Source organism: Oreochromis aureus, linkage group 1 (genome assembly GCF_013358895.1).
Source record: "Oreochromis aureus strain Israel breed Guangdong linkage group 1, ZZ_aureus, whole genome shotgun sequence".
NCBI classification, from domain to species: domain Eukaryota; kingdom Metazoa; phylum Chordata; class Actinopteri; order Cichliformes; family Cichlidae; genus Oreochromis; species Oreochromis aureus.
The window spans coordinates 39,850,398-39,872,526 of NC_052942.1; the positions used below are offsets into that span (position 1 = coordinate 39,850,398).

Here is a 22,129-nt window from a genome sequence, read left to right on the forward strand (position 1 = left end):
TTCAAAGCTAAGATTCAGCGCACTGTGTTAGAGGCTGGGATTTGATGAATTCATCATATATACAACCTTTGATCATCATTTATGTCCAGTTGAGAATGAATCTGTGCACTCACATATTAAATGAACTGAAATCAGTAGTGTGATCTCCAGTCTTGATATAAGGAATGAGAGAACTGACAGCTGTTATTTTAATCAGCCTGTCTCAGTTGTTTTAACTAAGTACCATAGAGTAATGTGGTAACATCTGGACTGACGAGTTTACTGTCAGCATTGTAATCGCTAGTTTAAAGGCTGTAGGTTGCAGCCATTGCTCTAACACCGTATAAATGTAACAGGCCTCAGTGCTGGTTCTAACAGTCTGAGCTGCTTCCAGCTTTATTTGTGAAGAGCACAGCAGCTTACAAAACACGTAGCGAGCTCGTACAGCTGCGACGTAAAACTTTCATAAACTAAGATGACCTTAAAATAACGGGGCTACGTGCGGTGATGCTAGCGTTAGCCACGTTAGCACGTTACCTTCAACAGGTGGTCAGACTGAGTAAACAGGCACTCAGTCAGAGGTTGGATCTCCGTTTCGCTGCAGGGTCCCTTCATTCTTCACATATCCGTGTCGAGCCGAGTGTAAATCCCGAGGCTGAACGACCTTTGTACAAGCACACACGCTTCTTAGCAGGGCGAAGCTATGAGCTAGAAAAATCCAGGCTGGCAGACAGCCTGTGTCTGACCAGCCAATCAGAGAGCTCCTTACATCCAAACAAACAAACAAACAAACAAACAACCTTTATTTGTCACATCCCACGGTGTGGCTAATTTGAATAGCAGCAGGATTTTTAAAATGAAGTTGTTAATCCAACTGCTAATCCACATGTTAATCCCTGAGCGAACAGGAAAGGGAAATGGATTTTGAAATGCAGTTTATTAAAGTGCAATTCGAAAAAGGTTTTTTGAAATGAAGACTTGAAAAGCATTTTAAAAATCAGTTTATTAAAATTAAGCACAGAATTTTTTATTTCGATGTGCGTGGCTCTTGTGGTCCTCCATACTCAGTACAGGTTTCCTGGAACTGCAAAAGCAGCTCATCCAGGGTGACACCAATAGTGATGTCAGGGAGAGTAAAGATTTTCTTCATAAAAGTGGAGGAGACGAGAACATCGGCGGAGGAGTTAAACATACGGCAGCGCCTGGTGAAGCTTTAAACTCACCCACAAGAGAATTGTCAAATAAAACAGGTTTGTGTGTAGAAAACACTGAATCCTCAATTTCCAAATTAAAAACAGATAAACCATTTGATAACAGCAGGTCAAGAGTGTGCCCCTGCTGATGTGTAGGGCCTTCTACAAGGTTAAAAGACTGAAATAGATTTAAAAACGTCTGAGCAAGCAGTCCATGAATATTAAAGTCACCACCTATTAAAATCCGATCATATTTAGGCACAATTTCAGCCAAAAAGAATGAAAAGTCATTTAAAAAAATCTTTATTAAACTCTATTACTGCACACGCTACCAAATTCAAAGCTGGAGGGGGAAACCGGTAGATGAAGTTATTTTTTCTAAAAACAGTCAATATTCCTCCTCCTCTACCTGAAATCCTTGGAGCATTCAGAAGTAAGCAGTCGCAGGGTAACAGTTAAGAAATAATGTTAGACTCACCAACTCTCATCCATGTCTCAGTCACAAAAACGAAATCCAATCCACTGGAAGAAAAAAAAATTGTTTATAATGAATGTTTTATTTGCTAAGGACCGCGCATTTATTAGAGTCATCCCGTTGGAGTTGGAGCCTGGGCAGAAGTTGTCTGTGATAAAACACAGACAACAGCAGCGAGCAGCGTTATGGACACTTAAACCCACCACAGGAACCAGACTGGAGATGACAGGATCCAGGAGACGCCATGGGATGCAATGGAATGGACCATAACCAACTGGAGCAGCTGAAGAAAAAGTAAGGCAAGCTTTAAGCTTCACCAGCCGACTGGCACGTTCATCCCGGCGTCTATGACGGTGCGTCTGGGCAGGTGGAAGCGCTCCACGTAGCAAGTAAGCGGGGAGATCAGCCAGGGGCGGTGGATACCCTGTTCTTTGTTTTTTCTGATGAGAGCATTCAGAACTTATGGCAACAAATGTGTTTGGCGTTCATACACCATCGTAAGTTGATTTCTGTGACAAGAATTGTCAGAAACAAAACAAACAATAACACAATTAACAAAGGCAGGCGGCAAGCCACACACACCGGCGCCATCTTTGTGTTCATCACAATTTACTTTGAATTATTACGTCTGATACCTTGGACAGGTCTCCCTTGTAATAGAGGTTTTGATCTTTTTGGTGAATGACAAAGAGAATCATGGCAGTCTTTGAATACTGACCTGAAGTCAGGATAATTCAAGTGACAATGATGATTCTGTACAGGCAGTTTTAATGTTATGCCACAATTAATTCCTATTTTAAAGGCTTCATAATGCAAATCTCCTCATATCTGATGGTTTTATTAAAGATAAAGCTACTCAGGAGCATTTAAGTAAATAATTATGACCAACTGGAACATCAAAGTGACACACGTTAATGGGTCATCACATCATATGGATGACTCTGCACAATGGATATGTCAAGAGATGTATTCTAAAGCACTTCTCCAGTTGAGAATCAGAGAGGAGAAACACAGTTTTACTTGTATACAAGGGCAGCACAGAGCGCCCGCAGTGAGAGTGAGGGCTCTGTGACACGCGCTCTGACACTGCCCTGGTCTTTATTTATACATCAGTGGGTGTTTGTTCCTTACATTGGAATGTGGATGTTTAGGTGTGTGTGTGTGTGTGTGTGTGTGTGTGTGTGTGACCCCATAAACGACTTCCCTAAACCTGCTGGTCTGGAAATCCAACAATTCATCTAAACAAAATGCACTTAGCCTAAAACAGACATAGATACGTCCTGGAATGCACACAAAGCCCCTGCAGCCCACTAAAGATCACACATCCTATCACTACACAATCGTTTATACACCTCTAAGCATATATGGAAACTTATATCACTAAAAGATTATACTGACTACTAAGTACAATTTTCCATTGACAGGATATATGTACTTTAGTTACTTTGACTATATTTTATTGACTAAATAAATAAGGCTTCTCACTGAGAACCTGTGGGTAGAGTCTGGTTTGGGGTTTAACATAAACTGGGCGCTAGTCAGGGATTCAGACTTAATGCAGTTGGCAAAGAGGCATCTGCTCTCAGCTGGCATCCAGAAAGGGTCTGACGGACTTAAAGCTGTCTGTGGTAGACATACCTGGAATAAAAGGTTTGTGCATCCAAGTTCTAAGCTGCTTGGGGAAGATCACAAACTGTTAAACCTTTAATTCTGAGGACTTGACACAAGCAGAAATGGGTTCATGTGTTTCTGAGGCAAAGTGGATGCAGATTATCATTAGAACAAGTATTTGAAAAAGACTTCGCATCAAAGACTCCAACAGCTTGTAAAGCCAGAATCATCAAAGCAGCAGCGATGCAGTTGCCCCAAACAGGAGGCCTAATTTCAGTACTTTGCAAAACAGCATTTTACTACAAAATGATGTTTATGCTCCTATGACCTGTGTTCAACCCTTGGATTTGGGTTCCCACCCAAATCCCACCAAAAACATATTTTCTGGTTGCTATAGTGTCAACCAGGATTGCTTACCCGAGCTCACTGCAGCTGGATTTGTGGATGTTTCACAGTGAGAAGTGTGACTCATGTAGTCATGCAGATAAAAGTCATTCTGGGAAGGATTTGGAGGCAGAGTGTTATTCTTGCATTGTTATTTTGAGGTGGTGCCGACATTCTAAAGCTGAGCAGAATGTCAGCCAAAATAGACATAAAAATAAAATCATAAGCTCAATCCTCCTCCAAGACCATTTTTACATGTGTGTACATGTGGAGTCCTGCCTGGGCCCCTTAACAATAACATTTGACTATTAACCACAGTTTTGCTAAATAAAAGGTACAGACACAACAGTGCAATCGAAATGTGCAAAAGACTGAGTATTGTGCAAAAAGTCCCTTGGTGTATGAAGGTGTGTGTGTGTGTGTGTGTGTGTGTGTGTGTGTGTGTGTGTGTGTGTGTGTGTGTGTGTGTGTGTGTGTGTGTGTCAGTCAGTCCAGTCACTGAGTGTTCTGTTTTGCAGTCTGGCAGTGAGGGCCCGGATGCTCCGGTACCTCCGGATGCAGCTGCTCAATAGTCCCTCTGTAGAAGGTGGTGAGAAAGGATGGAGCTTCCACAGGAAGTAGAAACGCTGTTGGGCCTTCTTAGCTATGGAGCTGGTGTTGAAGGACTAAAAGAGGTTCTCCGCCAGCTGGACACCAAGGAATTTAGTGCTCTTGATGACCTCCACAGAGGACCCATTGATGTTAAGTGGACAGTGATTTTAACTTTTATTTTGTCTTCTTCTTCTAATCCACCTGTCTGCAAAGTTTCAAGTTTCAAAGGTTTTAATGTAAAAAGATTACATGAAGAGAGAAAGATATATTTGTTAGATAGATGGTAAATGGCCTGTATTTGTATAGCGCTTTTCTAGTCCCTAAGGACCCCAAAGCACTTTACACATCCAGTCATCCACACATTCACACACTGGTGATGGCAAGCTACGTTGTAGCCACAGCCACCCTGGGGCGCACTGACAGAGGCGAGGCTGCCGGACACTGGCGCCACCGGGCCCTCTGACCACCACCAGTAGGCAACGGGTGAAGTGTCTTGCCCAAGGACACAACGACCGAGACTGTCCAAGCCAGGGCTCGAACCGGCAACCTTCCGATTACAAGGCGAACTCCCAACTCTTGAGCCGCGATCGCCGATAGCACAGAGAAAACAGAAAAACAGCTTTTTAAAGAAACGGATAAAAAATAAACATGCAACTGCAAAACTGTTTTGTCTAAGAGGGCAAATAAAATTAATGCATTTTCAAATCTGCTTATATCCCGCTGCAGTGAAGTGACGCAGATTTGTCAAAGACGCAGCTCTTCCTCGTGCATCAGAACTCCAGATGAGGCGTCACACTCACAACTGAAAGAAAGAAGCTCTCCACGAGGAGATTATGTACTTCCTGTCCTTTTCTGGACAGTATATACAGAGACCCTGTCCTTACCTGGATGATTGAGCATGCGTCAAGACTCTGATGGTTGAATTTCCTGGCGTGGGCTGCATGTTAACAGGTGCGTGGGCGTGGTACGTATGCGGTGCCCCTTCCACAGAAGTTGTGGATGTTGAGTTTTCTTAATCTTACTTTGTTGTCCACTTGGAGGTCTTGCTGTGGCATCACCTGCTTGCCTCTCCTCCCCAGGCAGCATACAGTAGAGGTATGTATCGTGTAGTTCACAGTGGTGTTGGTTTGGGGCCTAAACTATCCTGACGTGGGCAATTTGCACAGCAAAATCACCAGTATGTTGCGTCACCTGTTGCTGCTGGTCTCAACAGGTGACGCCCGCTATGACTGACTGTGTAGTTTTAAAACATTCCTTTCCCTTGAGTAGTAAATTTAAACTGAATTGTGCAATCACGTCTTCTGTCTCATTCTAGTGGAAGAAACCTGTGCACCTTATTGGTGTTTCTACTCATTTCCTTAAGTGGAATTCCCAAGGTCGGGTTTTTATTGGCCACATTTTTTTTGCCCCTGGATATCATGAGAACAGTGAACGTAAAGGACAAAGTACTGAATCACTCTTAGACCCTCCTGCTGCCATAACAAACTCTCATTCACACATGCCGCACCCTTCCTCTGGGGAAACGTTCAGACTCGAGATAAGCCTGAATGTAGTAAATCTATAAAAATAAGAGTTTTATGAAAACACTGAATTAAAAAAAACAGCGTCCTTGGAAAAGGTCAAAGTTACGCTTCACTATTGAATATGACATAAAATAAACTATACACAGTGTCTTTGAATGGCAGAGGTGTGTGTGCATGTGGCTCAGTGTCTAAATGAGTGTGAATGTGCGCTTGAAGCCTATCACTTCCACCTCCACCGATTCATAAAAGTGTCAGAGCGCTTCACTGATGTGTCACAGCCGGATATTTCTATCATCTCTGGGGAAACTTTCAGACTCAATATAAGACTGACTGCATATAAAAATAAGCGTTTTATGAAAATGCTGAATGAAAAAAAAGCTTCCTTGGAAGAGATCAACGTTACAGTTTATTGTTGAATATTACAATACACTATATTATTATTACTATATACAAAGTGTCTTTGAATGGCAGAGGTGTGTGTGCATGTGGCTCAGTGTCTAAATGAGCGTGAACGTGCGCTTGAAGCCATTTATAGTTCACTTGTTTGTGGTGAGCAGCAGAACAAACAAGCATAGGTTTTGGATTTTAAGTTGTGTTTGAGTTTTACAGCTTTTCCCACTGATTAAAACCTCCTTATGGCCAGTCATACAGCACAAAGTAATTAAGAAACAACTAACCTGTTGAAAATCAGAGCCCCCGGTACCCGGGGAGAACATCTGGTTCAACGGGATGTATCGCCAGAAGCCATGCAGGTAAAATCACTTTAATGCTCTGTCAGTGTTCACGTCTCCTACTCAGTTTTTTAATTAATAGAAGAAAAACATTTTTTTGTTGTCATAATTAAGAGTGAGAGCTCTTTGGGGAACAATCAGTGTGACGTAGGGACTGACTTCTCTTCATCCAGTGGCGGGTATTTCATTATTTCACACTGCAGTTTTACAGCTTTCTGCCTTATTTTGTCTTTGGGCAGGTTCTTTCTGCCCGCACAGAGTGGATAGTCAACCAAAATGAGTCATCATACATTCGTTTACATTTATTACTTTATTTTTTATTCTACTTTATTATTATAGCACCAGGAATAAATAATGAAGGAAGGATTCTGAACCAGCACCATGATGCAAATTTGTAGCCATAGTACATACAGTATTCTGGACGTGTGTGTGTGTTTTGTGTATAGATTTATTTAATTATTAAGTATAAACACAATAATAAACACAACTGCAAGGTTTTGGTTCTCTATCATTACTTTATGATGGATTAGGTGTAAGAGTTATTAAGTGTGGATAATTAAATAATAAATGATATTATTATATTAATAATAATAAATTAATGCAATAGCAGATTGTGCCTTGTTCTCAGATGGACAGTAAGTGGAGAGTGATAGATGAGACGAGGAGATGGAAGGAGGAAGAGAGGCAACGAGTGACTCGCAGGCAGAGCCGAGTTTATTCACCACAGTTTTGTTGCCTGATGGTTCCAAGCGCTGTCACCAATCTTTGCATTTTATTAACTCCTAACACTTGTTTAATGAACTACCATCTCTCCTATGGACTTTTTACAGTCTACAGTCTCAGATCAACACAGCCCTGCCCTCCAGCACTATCAGCAGCAACACTCTACCCATCAGATAAAACACAGGCTACGTTTGCTTTGTGCCCACCTGATGATACGATTCCTTATTAGATTCTGGATGAATGTGTGTTGTTGTTCTTCAGCCTGGTTCTATGTGCCATTTTTTAACTTTGAGCACCCGCCCCTTTAAACATCTCTGCACAGCACATTTTTAGACAATATGTTTTATATTTGCATGAATGCAATAATATTTAAATAAATATTATTTATTTAAAAACTTTTAATGTAAAAAGATTACATTAAAAATAAAAGATTAGATTAAAAAATAAAATGTTAAACTGATGAGTTTTCTGTTTAGGGACAAAGACACTTTTGTTTGATAGCACAGAGAAAACAGAAAAACAGTTTTTAAAGAAACAGATTAAAAATAAAGATGAAACTGCAAAACTGTTTTATTTAAATAATATAAATGCATTTTCAAATCTGCTTATATTCCGCTGCAGTGAAGTGACGCAGATAGGTGTCACAGTTGAATGCATGCTCACAAGCGTCTGAGGTGATTCATTTATCTTTTTTGTCCGTGCAGACCATCCTGACCTGCTGGTGAGCCTCAGTCCTGAACACGAACCCTCTTCCACGGTATGATTGACTGTGTATGTAACCAACTTTAATGTATAAAGGTGAATTACAGCACAATAACTACTTGGGCTCGTAATGAGGCCCTGGCCAGTATCAGAAGACACCAAATTCGTATGGAGCCAAAGTATTGAGCAGCAATAATGACCTGGACACAATGTCAACTTTTGAGTAGCCACTCTTGTATTGTTACAAGATATAACAGATATTTGTCCAATTTGTACAGATAAAGTATAAAATAAAATAAATAGTGTGCACACTTAAACAAAATCAAAGTACTCGTTGGGGCCCTTTAAGAATTTAGAGTTAAGTTGGCAAAAGCCAACCTCAAAGGTCCTTGTGAGTGTAATTGGAATGTATGAGTGTGTGGGTGTGTATCTTCTTTGGGGTGGATCGTCCTCAAAGTGGTTGGCTCGCCATCTATCACGACCGGAATTTTGTCCTGGTCCTCGGACTTTTCTGCCTTCTCCAAAAACCTGACCTATAACCCAGGTCATAAAATGTACATTCTAATCAGTCTGTTTCAGATGCACTGTTTAAGGTTAAAATGTAAAATCAAAATATTGCATCAACCTCATATTCATTGCATCAACATCTTAAATCTTATCAAATCTCACAGTTATGTTGTACAACATTCAATTTTCAAGTGTATCAAATATGAGAACTAAACATCTAAGTTGCTCAAATATTTCTCTATTCATGTAAACATTAATTAAACAATACTTATGGTAAGTAACCATTGACATTCAAAATACAATACACCATAACAAATTCAGAACTATGTGCAAATAAGCAACAAATATACATGTGAGTTCAGTTCAGAGGCATTAAAGCAGTGTGCTTAATTTCTCCACACTATAGGCCTATTCGTGAGAGAGAAATGCACTAAAAATTACCCTCTAGGTTACTTTAAACTCACAGTGAACTGACAAAAATTAGCTTTAGAGCGGCTAAGAAACATGTTGCTCCCCGTTGCTCTGTTTCACAAAAGCCCAACACACACACTGGTGTCGGAATTGCAGCAGCTCTCCGGATGAAAGGTGAGTGGTTAGCCTGTGAGACACCGAGCTAGCATTAGCGTGATCACGACGGTAAGTCTCTACAAGTTTTTTCTTCAGAATAACACTCGTCTTACCAACGTTGCTTCTCTCCTTCATCCAGCCACTCGACTCCGGACTTCCAGCAGGTAAGTATGCTCGCTTCCCTTCCTCTCAATTCTGAGTTTTTCCTCTCTTTCGTCCGTGGATTTCTCGGTTTGAGTAGCAGATACCTCCACGCCTCTTGCTGAGATGAGAAAAACCCGGGAGCACCATGCACTTTCACCTCACTTCCTGGCTGACAGGGTCAACGCGGCCTGGGTAGGCTCTGATTGGTCGCTGAGCTAGGTGCCCTCACGTGGGGTGAACTGAGAGGTGCATTCAATGGTCATAGGAAATATGATGCTTTGTTGATGTGGACAGTTAAAATAAAGAGAATAAATACTCTCTTTCTTTATCATTGGTGTAAATGTGTTGTTTTTTTCATCTGGGCTACATGTAGTTTTAAGACATTGTTTTCCTTTGAGTAATAAACCTTTTCTGTCTCATTCTAGTGGAACAAACCTGTGTGGCTTGTTGGTGTTTCTACTCATTTCCTTGAATAGAATTCCCGAGGTGGCGTTGTTGCTGGCAACTTTTGGCTGCCCTGGCTATCGTGGGAACAGTGAATTTAAAAGGCAATAAATCACTCTTTTTAAACCTTCGTGCTGTCACAGTATTCACACACGCTGCACGCTTGCTGCAGGTGTCCACAGCCGACCTCGCCCACCAGGATGCGCTGGAATTTCGTTTCAGGAAGCTGTGCTGTGTCACGGATGGTCTCAGAACTCAGTGCAGGCTGCTGCTGCGATCCAATCACTGCAGCCGATTCATAAAAGTGTCAGAGCGCTTCACTGATGTGTCACAGCCGGATATTTCTATCATCTCTGGGGAATCTTTTAGACTCAATATAACGACTGACTGCATCTATAATCTATAAAAATACGCGTTTTTATAAAACACTGAATTAAAACATGTTACAGTTCAGTGTTGAATATAACATAAACTATATACAAAGTGTCTTTGAATGGCAGAGGTGTGTGTCAGTGTCTAAATGAGTGTGAACGTGCGCTTGAAGCCATTTATAGTTCACTTGTTTGTTCTGCTGCTCACCACAAACAAGCAAGAGCTTAAATTTTGGACTTTTAGCTGTGTTTGAGTTTTACAGCTTTTCCCACTGATTAAAACCTCCTTATGGCCAGTCATACAGCACAAAGTAATTAAGTAAGAAACAACTAACCTGTTGAAAATCAGAGCCCCCGGTACCCGGGGAGAACATCTGGTTCAACGGGATGTATCGCCACATCTGCTATTTAAATACAGACACGTGTGTTGTCCACAGAAACATCAGAATCTCAGCTAAAAGCCCACAAAACCATTTCAACAACCACCAAACGATTAGCGAGCAGGTAAACAGATTCCACTAAAACATGTAAACACAAAGTGTACACGGACACGCCTTCTGTGCTGAAAGCCGACATCTCAGATTCTGAAGCTGCAGGTTTCATCACTCCAACCAAAACTCACTGAACCAGCGACAAAAGATTCAAACTACACTTCACATTTGAAAACATCGTCATGAATTCCCTCTTGCTTTGGCTGTTTTACTTCCTCTGTGATAAAATCGCCCTTCTGGACAGCTGTCTGTGTACTTCCAGACCAGTTTACCATCAAAGATCTGTTTTGTGCTGCAGTGTGCAATGTTGCCTGTGTTCAGTGCTGTTGGCCGCTGGACCTCTGACAGAGCCTAATTTCTGCTACTCAGGACCAAAGAAATTAAAGTTTTTACAAATTATTCCAAGTATTAAAATGCCTGGCTATGTCGCTAATAGGACCTAACTTTCAGCTGGATTTTTTTTTTTTACGATTCCAGTAAAAAAATAAAATGATAACAGCCAAAAAGCTCAAACCTCAGCTCTGCGCTGGCTTCAAACACTGGACACCACACTGGGCGTCCTCTAAAAATCTCCACATTTGCTTGATTCCAGCTGGTGACCCGGATATCACTGGGGGAGGGGCGGGGCACACCCTGGACAGGTAGGGCTGCAGGTAAAATCACTTTAACGCTTTGGGAATGTTCAGTTCTCCTGTTTATTTTTTTAATTATTAAAAGAAAAATCTTTTTTTTCCTTGTCAAAATTAACAATAAGAGCTGTTTGGGGAACAATCAGCCTGACGTTGGGACTCTGGACTGGATTTTAGACCAGTGGCAGGGATATCATTATTTGACACTGCAGTTTTGCAGCTTTCAGCCTGGTATCGGCCCTATCGCGCATGGGAGTCTAGCTGGTGTTTGACTTGATATTCAGCTTTATTTTAGACCTCTTTCAGACGTTGGCGTGACCTTGGGCTGATATTGGCCTTACGTCAGCTGTCAGCTTGGCTTAGAATCTGGCTTTTGGTTTTGGACCTGCTTGAGACTGTAAACTGTTGTGTAGCAATAAGACTGTGTAATTTGACGCCCCTCCCCCTGAATGATTGATTCCACGTGTTTGTTCGACACAGTCAGCAAAGCTCTGTGATTTTTCTAAATATTTGAGTGTCTCTTTGGACTCTGAGGTCTGAGGAGCAGAGCGAGATTCAAACATAGACGAGTTTCATCAGAGCACCCCTAAAAACAACCATTAATATTATTAACAATAACACTCTGGCACAGCTGGCTGCCAGCAGAGCCCGCGGGCACGCCACTGCAGCCCCCTCTGGCTTCTGCTCCGTGGCTACTGGGTGACCCCTCATCTGGGGCTCTCCTCAGCTCTTCCCAGTAGGGTGCCACAGATGCCCCTCCGGTGGTCCTCCTTGGGCTCGCGCACTCTGGGGCCTCTGGATGTCTGGGGCCTGGATCTCCTCCATGCATGCTTCATGCCCTGGGGGATGGGGCTATGGCTCCCCACACCCTCTAGCACACAGGTGTCGAGCTCCAGGCCTCGAGGGCTGAGTCTTTGCAACAACACTCGATTCAGGAGAAAAACGTCTGTTATCACACACTGTAAAATCCCTGGTAACTTTCTAGGGTTTCTATAATTGGTAAATGGTCAAATTCAATGTCTGGTGAAAAACGGTAAAATAAATGCATAAAAGTCCTTCAGACTTTTTTACTGTGCAGAGTTTGTCCTGTGTTAGCTTAGACACACAGGACATAATAACATGACAGAATGTAAATATATTTTATTAAAATAACATTAGCAGACACACGGTCTTCACTGCTTCATCAGAGCTCAGATGCATTTCTAATCTTATGACCTCTTACTGATCAATGGGAGCACTTTGAACTACATGGGGTGCTCTGACCGCACACTCATACAGCACGTCACATGGCCAGCGTAGAATCAAACTGACCTGTGAGTCTTTAGACTGTGGAGGGAAACCTGCAGGCGCAGGGAGAACATGCAAAACTTACACTGAAAGGCCCCGGCTCGGTTCTTCTCATTTCGTTGTCACCGCTGACAGAGGTAGCACAGACATGGCGTGAATACACTTTCATCGTCTCAAGTTCCACAAAAACTGCCATTTCCCTTCAGCTGACCCACACTGGTGAATCTAAACCCCCCGCCCTGTAGAGTTCTGATGAAAGGGGAGTCACTGCTGGACGTTAGAGGGACTGCAGGTTTTGGCACTTCAGTGTGTTCCTCATAGCCCCAGAGCTCACTCCGTGCGAATGAGATGGAGTTACAGGTTTGAGCATTGAGGTGCTCAGAGATCCGGCAGCAGCAGCTGTGATGTTTTTAACCCAGAGAACAAGTTCAGCACCAGCTGAACAACTGGCTGCTGTTCACACCTGATCAAACTGTGATGTTTCACTGGTGTTTGTGAGACGCGCTGGTGCAAAAGAGCAGACTGCACCATCTGGTTGTGTGTTTGAAAGGCATGCAGCGCTGCTGCGCTTCATTCCTGGAAGAGCTGCATTCACAGTTTGCACATCAGCATGTAAAGCACACTCTTATCCGAAGGTCCAATCACGTGAACAGCAGGTGACACAGGTGTGCAGGTAGCATTCCTGTGATAATGCAGCCTGCTGAGCCTGAACTGTAGCGTGCGAGTAGCGTGTCGGGGATCCACCTCAGGATCATTCAGATAAAGGTCACATCTGATAGATATGGAAAAGACAGGTTAATGCAGACACGCTGAATATTTTACAGAATCATAACTCGCTTACATCTTGAATTTATTTGGAGCTGGAATTGTACGGCTTTATTTTCTTTTAAAATAATACAGCAAAGAAAATGAAAGAAAAACATTATCAAAACAAAACATAAGGAGAAGAGAATAGTCATAATTAATATGGTAACATATTCAAAAAGGAGTAGGAAGAAGCTAAACTTATCCAAGTCCATCACCTTCTTCCATTTGTACTAATAGTCATCACTTTTCCCTTCCTGTCTATGCCTTATCCAATCAGGACTCGGATGCAGGCTCGAGTGTCCGGGCAAGGTGAGAGCAGTGGGAGTAGCAAGAGATCCGATCCAGCTCCAAGGGAGTCCAGGAGGAGAACGATGAGCAGGAGGCCAGGCAGGTAAGTGTGGTGAGTAGTTGTTTTTCCAAGGTTACAGATGAACTTTCCAGGTATGACCAGCGTCCGATAGAAGCTTCAGCAGTGGATGCGTCTGTAGATTGACCACTAACTAAGGAACAGGGAAACAAGATTAAACACAAGGACTAAATCACAAAAACACGGTACATGAAGGCCTAGTTCCCACCAGAACGTAGCTGACAAACTGGTGGCGAGTGGAGGACAGCGCTGGCCTCAAGAACCTTCTGCTGATTAACCGTGGATGGAACTCAGGTGAGACACCAGGGACTCCACCCACGAGGGCAGACACAGGAAAAACACCGACTCCAGCTGCAAAATCCCCAGACACTCTCTTCTACCATGACACACACACACACGTACACACACAGATAAACTGACCGCCTCTAAGTTTAGCTGCAGCACGCAACCTCAGGGGCGAAAGATGTTTTCTTGGGATTGCCTCCAAACATGTCTCACTTTACAAAGCTGTTTAAAGGTCCTGGTCCCGGTCCTGGTCCCGGTCCTGGTCCCAGTGCCTGTCTGATGGAAGTCACTTAAACTTGGTGCCTACTGCACCTTTAAGCAGTGAATCTCGATGGTTTTTGGGTTTCTTCATTGATTCCCACTCACCTCAGCCAAGGACGTGATGGTTTTTGTAGCGTTTGAGTGTCTGTAAACACGATAGGTGGAAAAGCTTTCAGTGGATCCTGATCAGACTTTGACCTCTGACCTTTGCCCTTTTACATCAAATGCTATTAGAACCTGTTTCTCACTGCCGTGGTTCGTACTGACAGTATATGAGCCTCACCGCTGTCCCTCAGCATCGGCTGATTTCCCGCCTGCTCCCCTCACGCTGTGTCGCGTTGCTGCTCGCTGCAGGTTTCCTTCTTTCCTTTTTCTTTGTGTGAGGTCTTCCTGTTCTTGGTGTTCTTGTGGTTTCCTGGTTGGCGTTGGCTGTTTTCATGTCCAGCCTGTTTTTGGACTTTATCATTATAATTTTTTGCTTCCACTTCATCTTTGTTTGTTGTTGTTGTTTTATTTTTTGCTTGGCTGGCTGATTAAGGATCATTCCTCTGGACTCTGTGAGATCAAAATCAAAATAAAAAAGGCCTCATATTTAATTTTTTCCCCTCTTTCTTCATCGTGTCACCATTATGTGATTTTGTAATCGTCTGTGAACTATGTGAAAGTCCACTCTGCTGTCAGTCATGAGAGTCCGTGTGCAAACAAACTGGGGACACCGACTGCACGGATCAGGCTTTGCTCAAACTGACGCCTTCATCCACTTTTCTTCCAACAAGGTGAAATGAAGCGAGATTAAAGCGTGCATTAAACCACATGACCCTGCAGGATAATCCTTTGAAAGTGACCCAAACATTCTTTTCCAGGCCAAAAGAAAACAATCTTATTGCTCCACCGCTGACTCCACACAACACTCCTCCCTCTCAAAGCACTCCGCTGAACCGGCCCTGCACTCTGACAGCCCCAGCCCCCCCCCCCACGGTATGTTGTTGTGACTCTCAGACAGGTTTGTTCTATCCTGACATCTGATCTAACCGTGTTTCTCACGCTAACAAAGCCGCGGGCCTATAAGAAGCCCCGCGAACCCGGTCTCCTGTGCCGACGGGTCCAGCAGACGCAGCATGGGTAAGTTTCTGCGCTCACTGTTAAAAATCTGAGAAATAAATCTGTAAATCGCTGAGCGTCCTGTGGGCAGACCGTCTGCATCCACACAGCTCTCAAACAAACCTCAGGTTTATATCTTTCTTTATATTTCCATGGATTTGTAATTTATATAAACTGGTTATTTTTTGATAAAGTTTGCTCAGAACTGTAAAAACAGTGACCTCAAATTAAGAAAGATTTTCAGGTTTGTCGATAATGGATCACTGTAGGAATATAAAATAGAGTAATTAATTAATACACCCCACACTGGGTGTTCTCACATTTGATTATTGGTTAAAGTGGAAGGAAAAACAAAATTGGAGGCTTTTTGTTTCTTTTTTTATTCTCTGGGACTTCTGAAGCTGTACATGAAATAAAAAAATAAGCTAAAAACAAAACAAAGGAATGTGTTTTTGTTCTTATATCCAGGTGGACGAGGAGGAATTTATAATAAAAGAAACCACTGTGAAATCCTGCGGTCAGCCTGCTGTGATTTAAACGTTTCTTGTTTCACCTTCTGAAGGTTATTTACAGGATTTTCTGCTTCCTGTATTTTGTATTTAGAAACACTATTTAAAGCTTGATTGTGTCAGACGAGCTGTACGTCTGTGTTTACTGTTAAAGAGGAAATGTTTCTGACAAACATCCAGATTTAAATTTGAACTCTTTTCATTTTTTTCATTAGTTTGTTCCAGTTTTCATATTTTGAGCAACACGACAAAGAAACTCATCAAACTTGATTTCAGCCTCATGGTTTAACAGCTCTGTGTGTGTGTGTGTGTGTGTGTGTGTGTGTGTGTGTGTGTGTGTGTGTGTGTGCGTGTGTGTCTGTGCGTGTGTGTGTGTGTGTGCGTGTGTGTCTGTGCGTGTGTGTCTGTGTGTGTGTGTGTCAGCTCAGAAGACAGCTCTGATCGTTTACGCCCACCAGAGTCCGGCTTCGTTCAACGCGGCGGCTCGAGACGTGGCGCTGCAGGAGCTGAAGCTGCAGGGATACGAGGTCGTCGTGTCTGACCTGTACGCCATGAACTTCAAAGCCAGTGCCACGCGGGATGACATCATTGGTAAACCCCCCCACACTGGAACACACACACACACACACACACACACACACACACACACACACACACACATATTATTGCTTGTTTCATCATCAGTGTTCAGCTCAGCCGATCATATTTGTACATTCAAACTTTTATAACTTCAGATGCTGAGAGACCGAAATGACTGCAGGCGTGTCTCTCTGAGCTCACGTTGCATCTGTCAGTCAGTTTTTGGCTTTTTTTGTGCTTCTTCTGCGTCTGTGTTCATCTGACATATTTATTCTTTGTTTCGTGTCGTGCCGAGCTTCATCTTTCTCATTGTCAGCAAATCCTGTTAAAACACCAACTCAAGCTTTAATGCTGCTCTCTGTGTGTCTCTCAGTTTGTGGTCCATCAGTTCCTGCTCACCTTCAAATCTGCGTAAATATAAGTGAATGAAACGTACCTTGGTCTGATTCACAGGCTAATCATTTCTTTGCCTGCTGTAGTCTGCTCTTTAATGCTGTAGTGCTCAGACTGGGCATGCTCTGGGCTGAAATGCCCTGCAGTTCCACACGGTGACACATTTTCTGTGTGCAGTGGAGACCAAAGAGGAAGCTGAAACTTTAAGACACGTCTCCCGGTGAAAAACAGCCCCTGTGCCACCTGAACTATCATCAGAACGTTTAATGATTGGACTGATAGATGAAAGCATGCCATGTGACTCTTGCTAACTTCGCCTTCATCACCTCATCAAACACTTTGAAACGATCCAACAAACAGCTCTGCTGCCTCAGCTTTGCATTCAGACCTTATGCTGACCTGAAGGGATGTTTCAGGGTTTCTTCAGTTTTCTCAGCAATATCTGAGACTTTCCTTTTTCCAGCCGCCACAGCTTTTGTTATAGTTTTTACAGAAAGTTTTTAAAAAAATGCTGTTGATCAGTTTTTTGCACACCGGACCATCTCCCCTCACAAGCATCACACTTGTTAATAAATTATGGCCTTCAGTGGGTATCAGTGAAATAACTCTCAGCTTAGGTCAAAGGTTTGTTTTATATAGACAGGGTGTCTCTGGGTTGAAAACATACAATTAAAGTTAACCGATAAAACCTCCCAGTGAGTTTGTTATTGCGATTCTGACTGAGCGTGTTGTGTTCAGGTGATGTGAGGAACTCTGAGCATTTCCGGTACGGAGAGGAGACCCTGCACGCCGGGATGGAGGGCCGTCTCAGCGAAGACATCGTAGCTGAGCAGCGCAAAGTAACAGAGGCCGAGCTCATCATCTTCCAGGTCAGAGGTCACTTAAAGCTGCAGTTATTGAGTGTCAAAACTTCCCATTTCATGATGAGTAACCACTCCATCGTGTCCACAAACACGTGAGCCCACATCCTGGATATTCCTGAGAATACAGAGATCTGTTCCATTTTTAATGGTTTGTAATGTTCAGCTTCTGTGTTAAATCGCTCTGCTCATCGGGGGTGTTGTTGTTCTTCTGAACGATTATTCCTGAGGCAGATTCATGAAAGGTCAGAATATTTAATGTGAAGCAGAACACAGACTAATAAAACCACCATCTGAGCAACATGAAGTAAAAGTGGTTTTAGAAATAAATTTAGATTTAAATAGGATTTAGATTTTCAGGGTGATAAAATTCATCTTCCTCAGCAGCTGTCATATCTCCATTGCAAATGAAATTCTCAAAATTCTCCAAACCTGGAGCTCCGCCTTCTCGGACGGTCTGTTAGTGTCACAAAACGGCCGTAGGCTGAGTACCAAAAATCAAACCCACGTGCAAAAAACCCAAGGCGGAGGCTGAGGAAGGGGTTTAACAAAGGTTTATTGACTAACACAAAAATGACGTTTACGATAGTACTTGATTTAAGGCTTGACACATGGGGCGTGAGGGTCTTGGCCAGGGGAGAGGGATAAGCAAGGGGACAGGTCCAAGAAAGCAACGGCAGCTGGCTGGTGATTAGGTACGTACTGGAAGAGAGGAGAGCAGTGTTAGAGCGGTAGCCAACGAGGAGTTCTGGAGAGGGTGGAAGCTATGAAAATCTTCGTCTTACTGTGCAGGTGGGAGATGGAAGCGTTGAGGGAGAGGTAACGTGGTCCAGGTGGGTTTGGTGGTGTGTGGCAGCTGTCCTGAGCGGTGAAGGTCCCGAGGTGGTGTAAGGGCAGGAGGGCAGGTAGGTGAGGCAAGGAGATGATTCTGAAAGCAGGCAGGTTAACCAGAGTTCCAAGATGAGTGGTTCAGTGTGATGGAGTTTCCAGGAGTAACTAGAACACGAGATTACAAGGTTAGCAGAGCACTTGAGATTCATAAACATGGAGCGTGAGGCCTGGTTACCAACATAAGGTAGTTGACGAACTGGGGAGGAAGCAGTGTCAGCAAGCAGCTTAAATCTTCAACCTGATTGCCTCAATCAGCTTCAGGTGAGGGAGGCTGTAGGCCCTGCCCATGGGTGGATACCAGAGAGGTCCAGACCTTCAGCTTGAATCTTACAGCCACACACCCAGACCATGACAGTTAGTACAGTGACCTCACAGCAGCCATATTTTGGTCACATGATGTCATTGAAAATACTCCATAAGGCTCCAACAGCACAATCACGGTGCAGAGGTCCAGTTCAGGTGAAGCTAGCAGACCGCTAGCTGCTACAGCCACCTGTGTCAAAGAAGTCAGTGAGTCAGGGAGGCCACGCCCCTAATAATGCAAACCTTAAGCCTTAATACAATTTAAACAGGTGAGTTATAGAAACATTCTCCTATGTACAGAGACCAGCTACCAGGCTGTAAACATGTTTGTTTCTGCTGTAAAGTTTTAACATGGAAGTCTATGGGGACTGACTCACTGCTGCCTCTGCTGGACATTAGGGGAACTGCAGCTTTTAGTACAGGCATGTATGCGTCTTTGGAAATGCTTGATGTAAAAGAGTGTTGAACTAGAAAATGACTGAGAATAATAAAACACTGAATGGTATTAATAACAACATTGTTTTTTCCTTCTGTAGTTTCCTTTGTACTGGTTCAGTTTTCCTGCCATCATGAAGGGCTGGATAGACAGAGTGCTGTCACAGGGCTTCGCTTTCTCCCTGGAAAAGATGTACGATAACGGGATATTCAAGGTCCGTTTCAACAGAGAACACCAAATCATTAGAAGGATGCAACAAATAACAACCAACTCCATTAATATCAGTCTGGATTTATCTATTTAACCTACATTTAGGTGGGACAGTAAGGTGATGCGCTCATGTGTCAGAGATAAAAAGCAAGAGACAACAAAGGAATTTCTGTACATATGTTAGAAAATTATTGGAAAACTTGGTGTTGATAAAATAAGGAGCTTTTCTTTGTGGACGTGTTTTGGTCTGGTTATCCAACTGTATGTTATATTTCCTCTAAGGATAAAAAAGCCATGATGTCCTTCACGACCGGAGCAACTCCGACGATGTTTCAGCCTGACGGCATCAACGGAGACATCAACGTCACCCTGTGGCCTCTGCAGGTGAGACACCTGAGAAAAAAACTTAAAATAAAGACCAAGAATTCACAACTTACTACAAACATAGTAAATTATTTTATTGATTAGCATGCACAACTATATGCAGTAAGATCCAGCAAGATGAGAAGTCAACACAAATCAAACTCAAATCAAACTAAAGAATTCCAAACTTCAAACTTCAGAATAGTAACAAAAACTCAGAGGATTCACTGTAATCCTAATCTGACATACAGAAACCTTTTGGAGGCAGATTGAATTGATCACAGCCACATCAGAGACGGGCCTGGCCCTCAAAGCTCATTATTTTTCAGTGTGTATGGTTACTGTAGTGAAGAGGCATATTTTATTCCAAAGGATTATTCTGATCCTAACAAGCAGCAGCGCACACAAAGGTACAAATGTGATGTAATGTGTCGGCTCATAAACCTTTGATAAACCGCTGCTGCTCCTCCAGTGTCCAGAAGCTGACTTTGTCCTCGTCCAAACACTGTCAGCCCATTTACCGCTGTTATCAGCTGACACAAACAGACATGCAGCCTCCTCCTCTGACAGGCAGGCTCTTTTACTCGTGCTCATGGAGCTGAACAGGAATAATTTGTGGACTGCTTCCACTTCAACTCCACTTTTTCTTATTTCCAGTCATAAGTCTTCAGTTCCAGTGATGGATGTCCACATTAAACGTGAGACCAGTGTGTGTAAAAGTAACGTCTGTGAGCCAAAAGCTGTGACAAGACTTTCACACAGTTTTTCTTCTTTCTACACTTTGAGCTGCGATAGAGTGGGGATGTTCCTAAAATTGTCATCTCAAGCACAAAATTATGAATGTGATTACAGAAGCCCCACCCACCTGCTCTTCTGGATGTGAGGAGCAGCCAATGAGAAGAAAGGGAGGAGTGAAATGACTTGTTTTAGCTGAGGGGCCCGGTGTAAGATAAAGGAGCACCTCTTATTCATGCAAAGCTACAATATGAAACACCAAGGAAAAAAATATGAAGCTATAACTGAGCATGAGGAGTCTTTGAAAAGCAGCACCACTGCTGATGTGGGTGTGATTACATAAAAAATAGATAAGAGCCAGTCGCCGAGCTGTTCGTATATGCAGTTCGAAAGTCCAAAGTTTTTTGGGACTTTTGTTTCTCACTTTTTACCAAATAAGAAAAGCTGAAGGTAAACGTATAAATAAAGCTGAATCAAAGCAGGAACCCAGAATACAGAAAATCCATGAAGTGAATGAGAACAAGCATCAGTTGGTGATAAGACTGGGAGGCCAACAGCTGATGGCTAATGATTGGAGTGGAAACAGCTAGGTAACAAGAAACAGGTGAAAACAATCAAGGAAATAAAGAGCTACCAAAATAAAACAGGAAATGAGCACAGAGACAAAACCCTAGCACAATTAAAGTTAATAAAGAAGGGCATAAGAGGGAAAGCTACACAAATAACACTTAACAAACCCAAAGAATAATGCTTATGGAATAATCCTCCTCCCTCCCGCCTGCTTTTGCTTCTTCCAGAATGGGATTCTGCACTTCTGTGGATTTCAGGTTCTGGCTCCTCAGATTTTCTGGAGTCCAGCTCACTGTCCCCCAGCTGGACGGGCCGCGATGCTTGAGGGGTGGCGGACTCGACTCAAAGGACTACTTGCAGAAAATCCTTTGACCTTTGCCCCCTGTGAGCTCTTTGATCTCAGCTTTCAGGGAGGATTCTCACTTCGGCCGGAAGTGAAGGAGGAACTAGCGACGCAACCTCTCGGCATCTCCACAGGACACCACCTGGGGAAGCCGCTGCCGCCCGACAACCAGACCAGAGCTCCGGCCACAGAGGAAGACGAACAAGGCTGCGGGAAGAAGGCGCGTGCCTCCATTCGTACAGTGTAATTCACGTGTGGTTTTAGACACATTTACTGAAGTTTGAATAAAACTTTGTATTAAAGCACTTATTTTGGTGCAGGAGCCTTTTCTTTTTATAATATCTGAACCCAGAAAGGTCTTTACTCTCAAAAAATATTCTTTGCCTTCATAAACATGAAGCAATAAATTTGATTAAAAAGTAACGGAAATGTATAAAATAAAAGTTTTATTTATTGAAATAATCATCAAGGAAAATATGAATATTTCCTAATCAATAAAGTTTATTTGACCAGATTTCAGCTTTTAAAAAACACTGTTTTAGTGAGTCAGCTTTTGGTTTTTAAAATTCCCAGATTTATTCATGCCTTTGGTTTTTATTTATTTTGTAAAACTCTAAAACAGGAATGTCAAACATAAGGTCTGGGGGCTGAATGGGTATAGAAAAGTCTCCAAACCCAGGGCATAAGTTATTCAGCTTTTATTTGTATTTTCAGATTTTTTTTATTATTATTTTACTGACAAAGGCCTTGCCCACAGCCATTCA

General features: G+C 42.8%; 1 protein-coding gene and 2 long non-coding RNA genes across 3 annotated transcripts; 1 reads left to right on the plus strand and 2 right to left on the minus strand.

Moving 5' to 3' along the window:
* Positions 1–7,762: 7,762 nt before the first annotated feature.
* On the minus strand, positions 7,763–9,388 carry LOC116319112. Its single transcript, XR_004199359.2, has 2 exons — positions 9,100–9,388; positions 7,763–8,445 (listed from the first exon to the last, which is right to left on the minus strand). It is a non-coding gene; the product is annotated as an uncharacterized LOC116319112 (long non-coding RNA).
* A 3,333-nt stretch (positions 9,389–12,721) lies between these two features.
* LOC120440769 lies at positions 12,722–14,438 on the minus strand. The gene is made up of 3 exons (XR_005613498.1): positions 13,735–14,438; positions 13,375–13,659; positions 12,722–13,124 (listed from the first exon to the last, which is right to left on the minus strand). It is a non-coding gene; the product is annotated as an uncharacterized LOC120440769 (long non-coding RNA).
* Positions 14,439–15,051: 613 nt separating this feature from the next.
* LOC116319129 (NAD(P)H dehydrogenase [quinone] 1-like) lies at positions 15,052–21,674 on the plus strand. Its single transcript, XM_031738361.2, has 6 exons — positions 15,052–15,194; positions 16,106–16,273; positions 17,393–17,523; positions 19,245–19,358; positions 19,637–19,738; positions 21,250–21,674. Exons 1-6 carry the CDS (start codon positions 15,191–15,193, stop codon positions 21,610–21,612), a joined length of 882 nt encoding a protein of 293 aa, XP_031594221.1. The 5' UTR covers positions 15,052–15,190; the 3' UTR covers positions 21,613–21,674.
* The last annotated feature ends 455 nt before the right edge of the window (positions 21,675–22,129 follow it).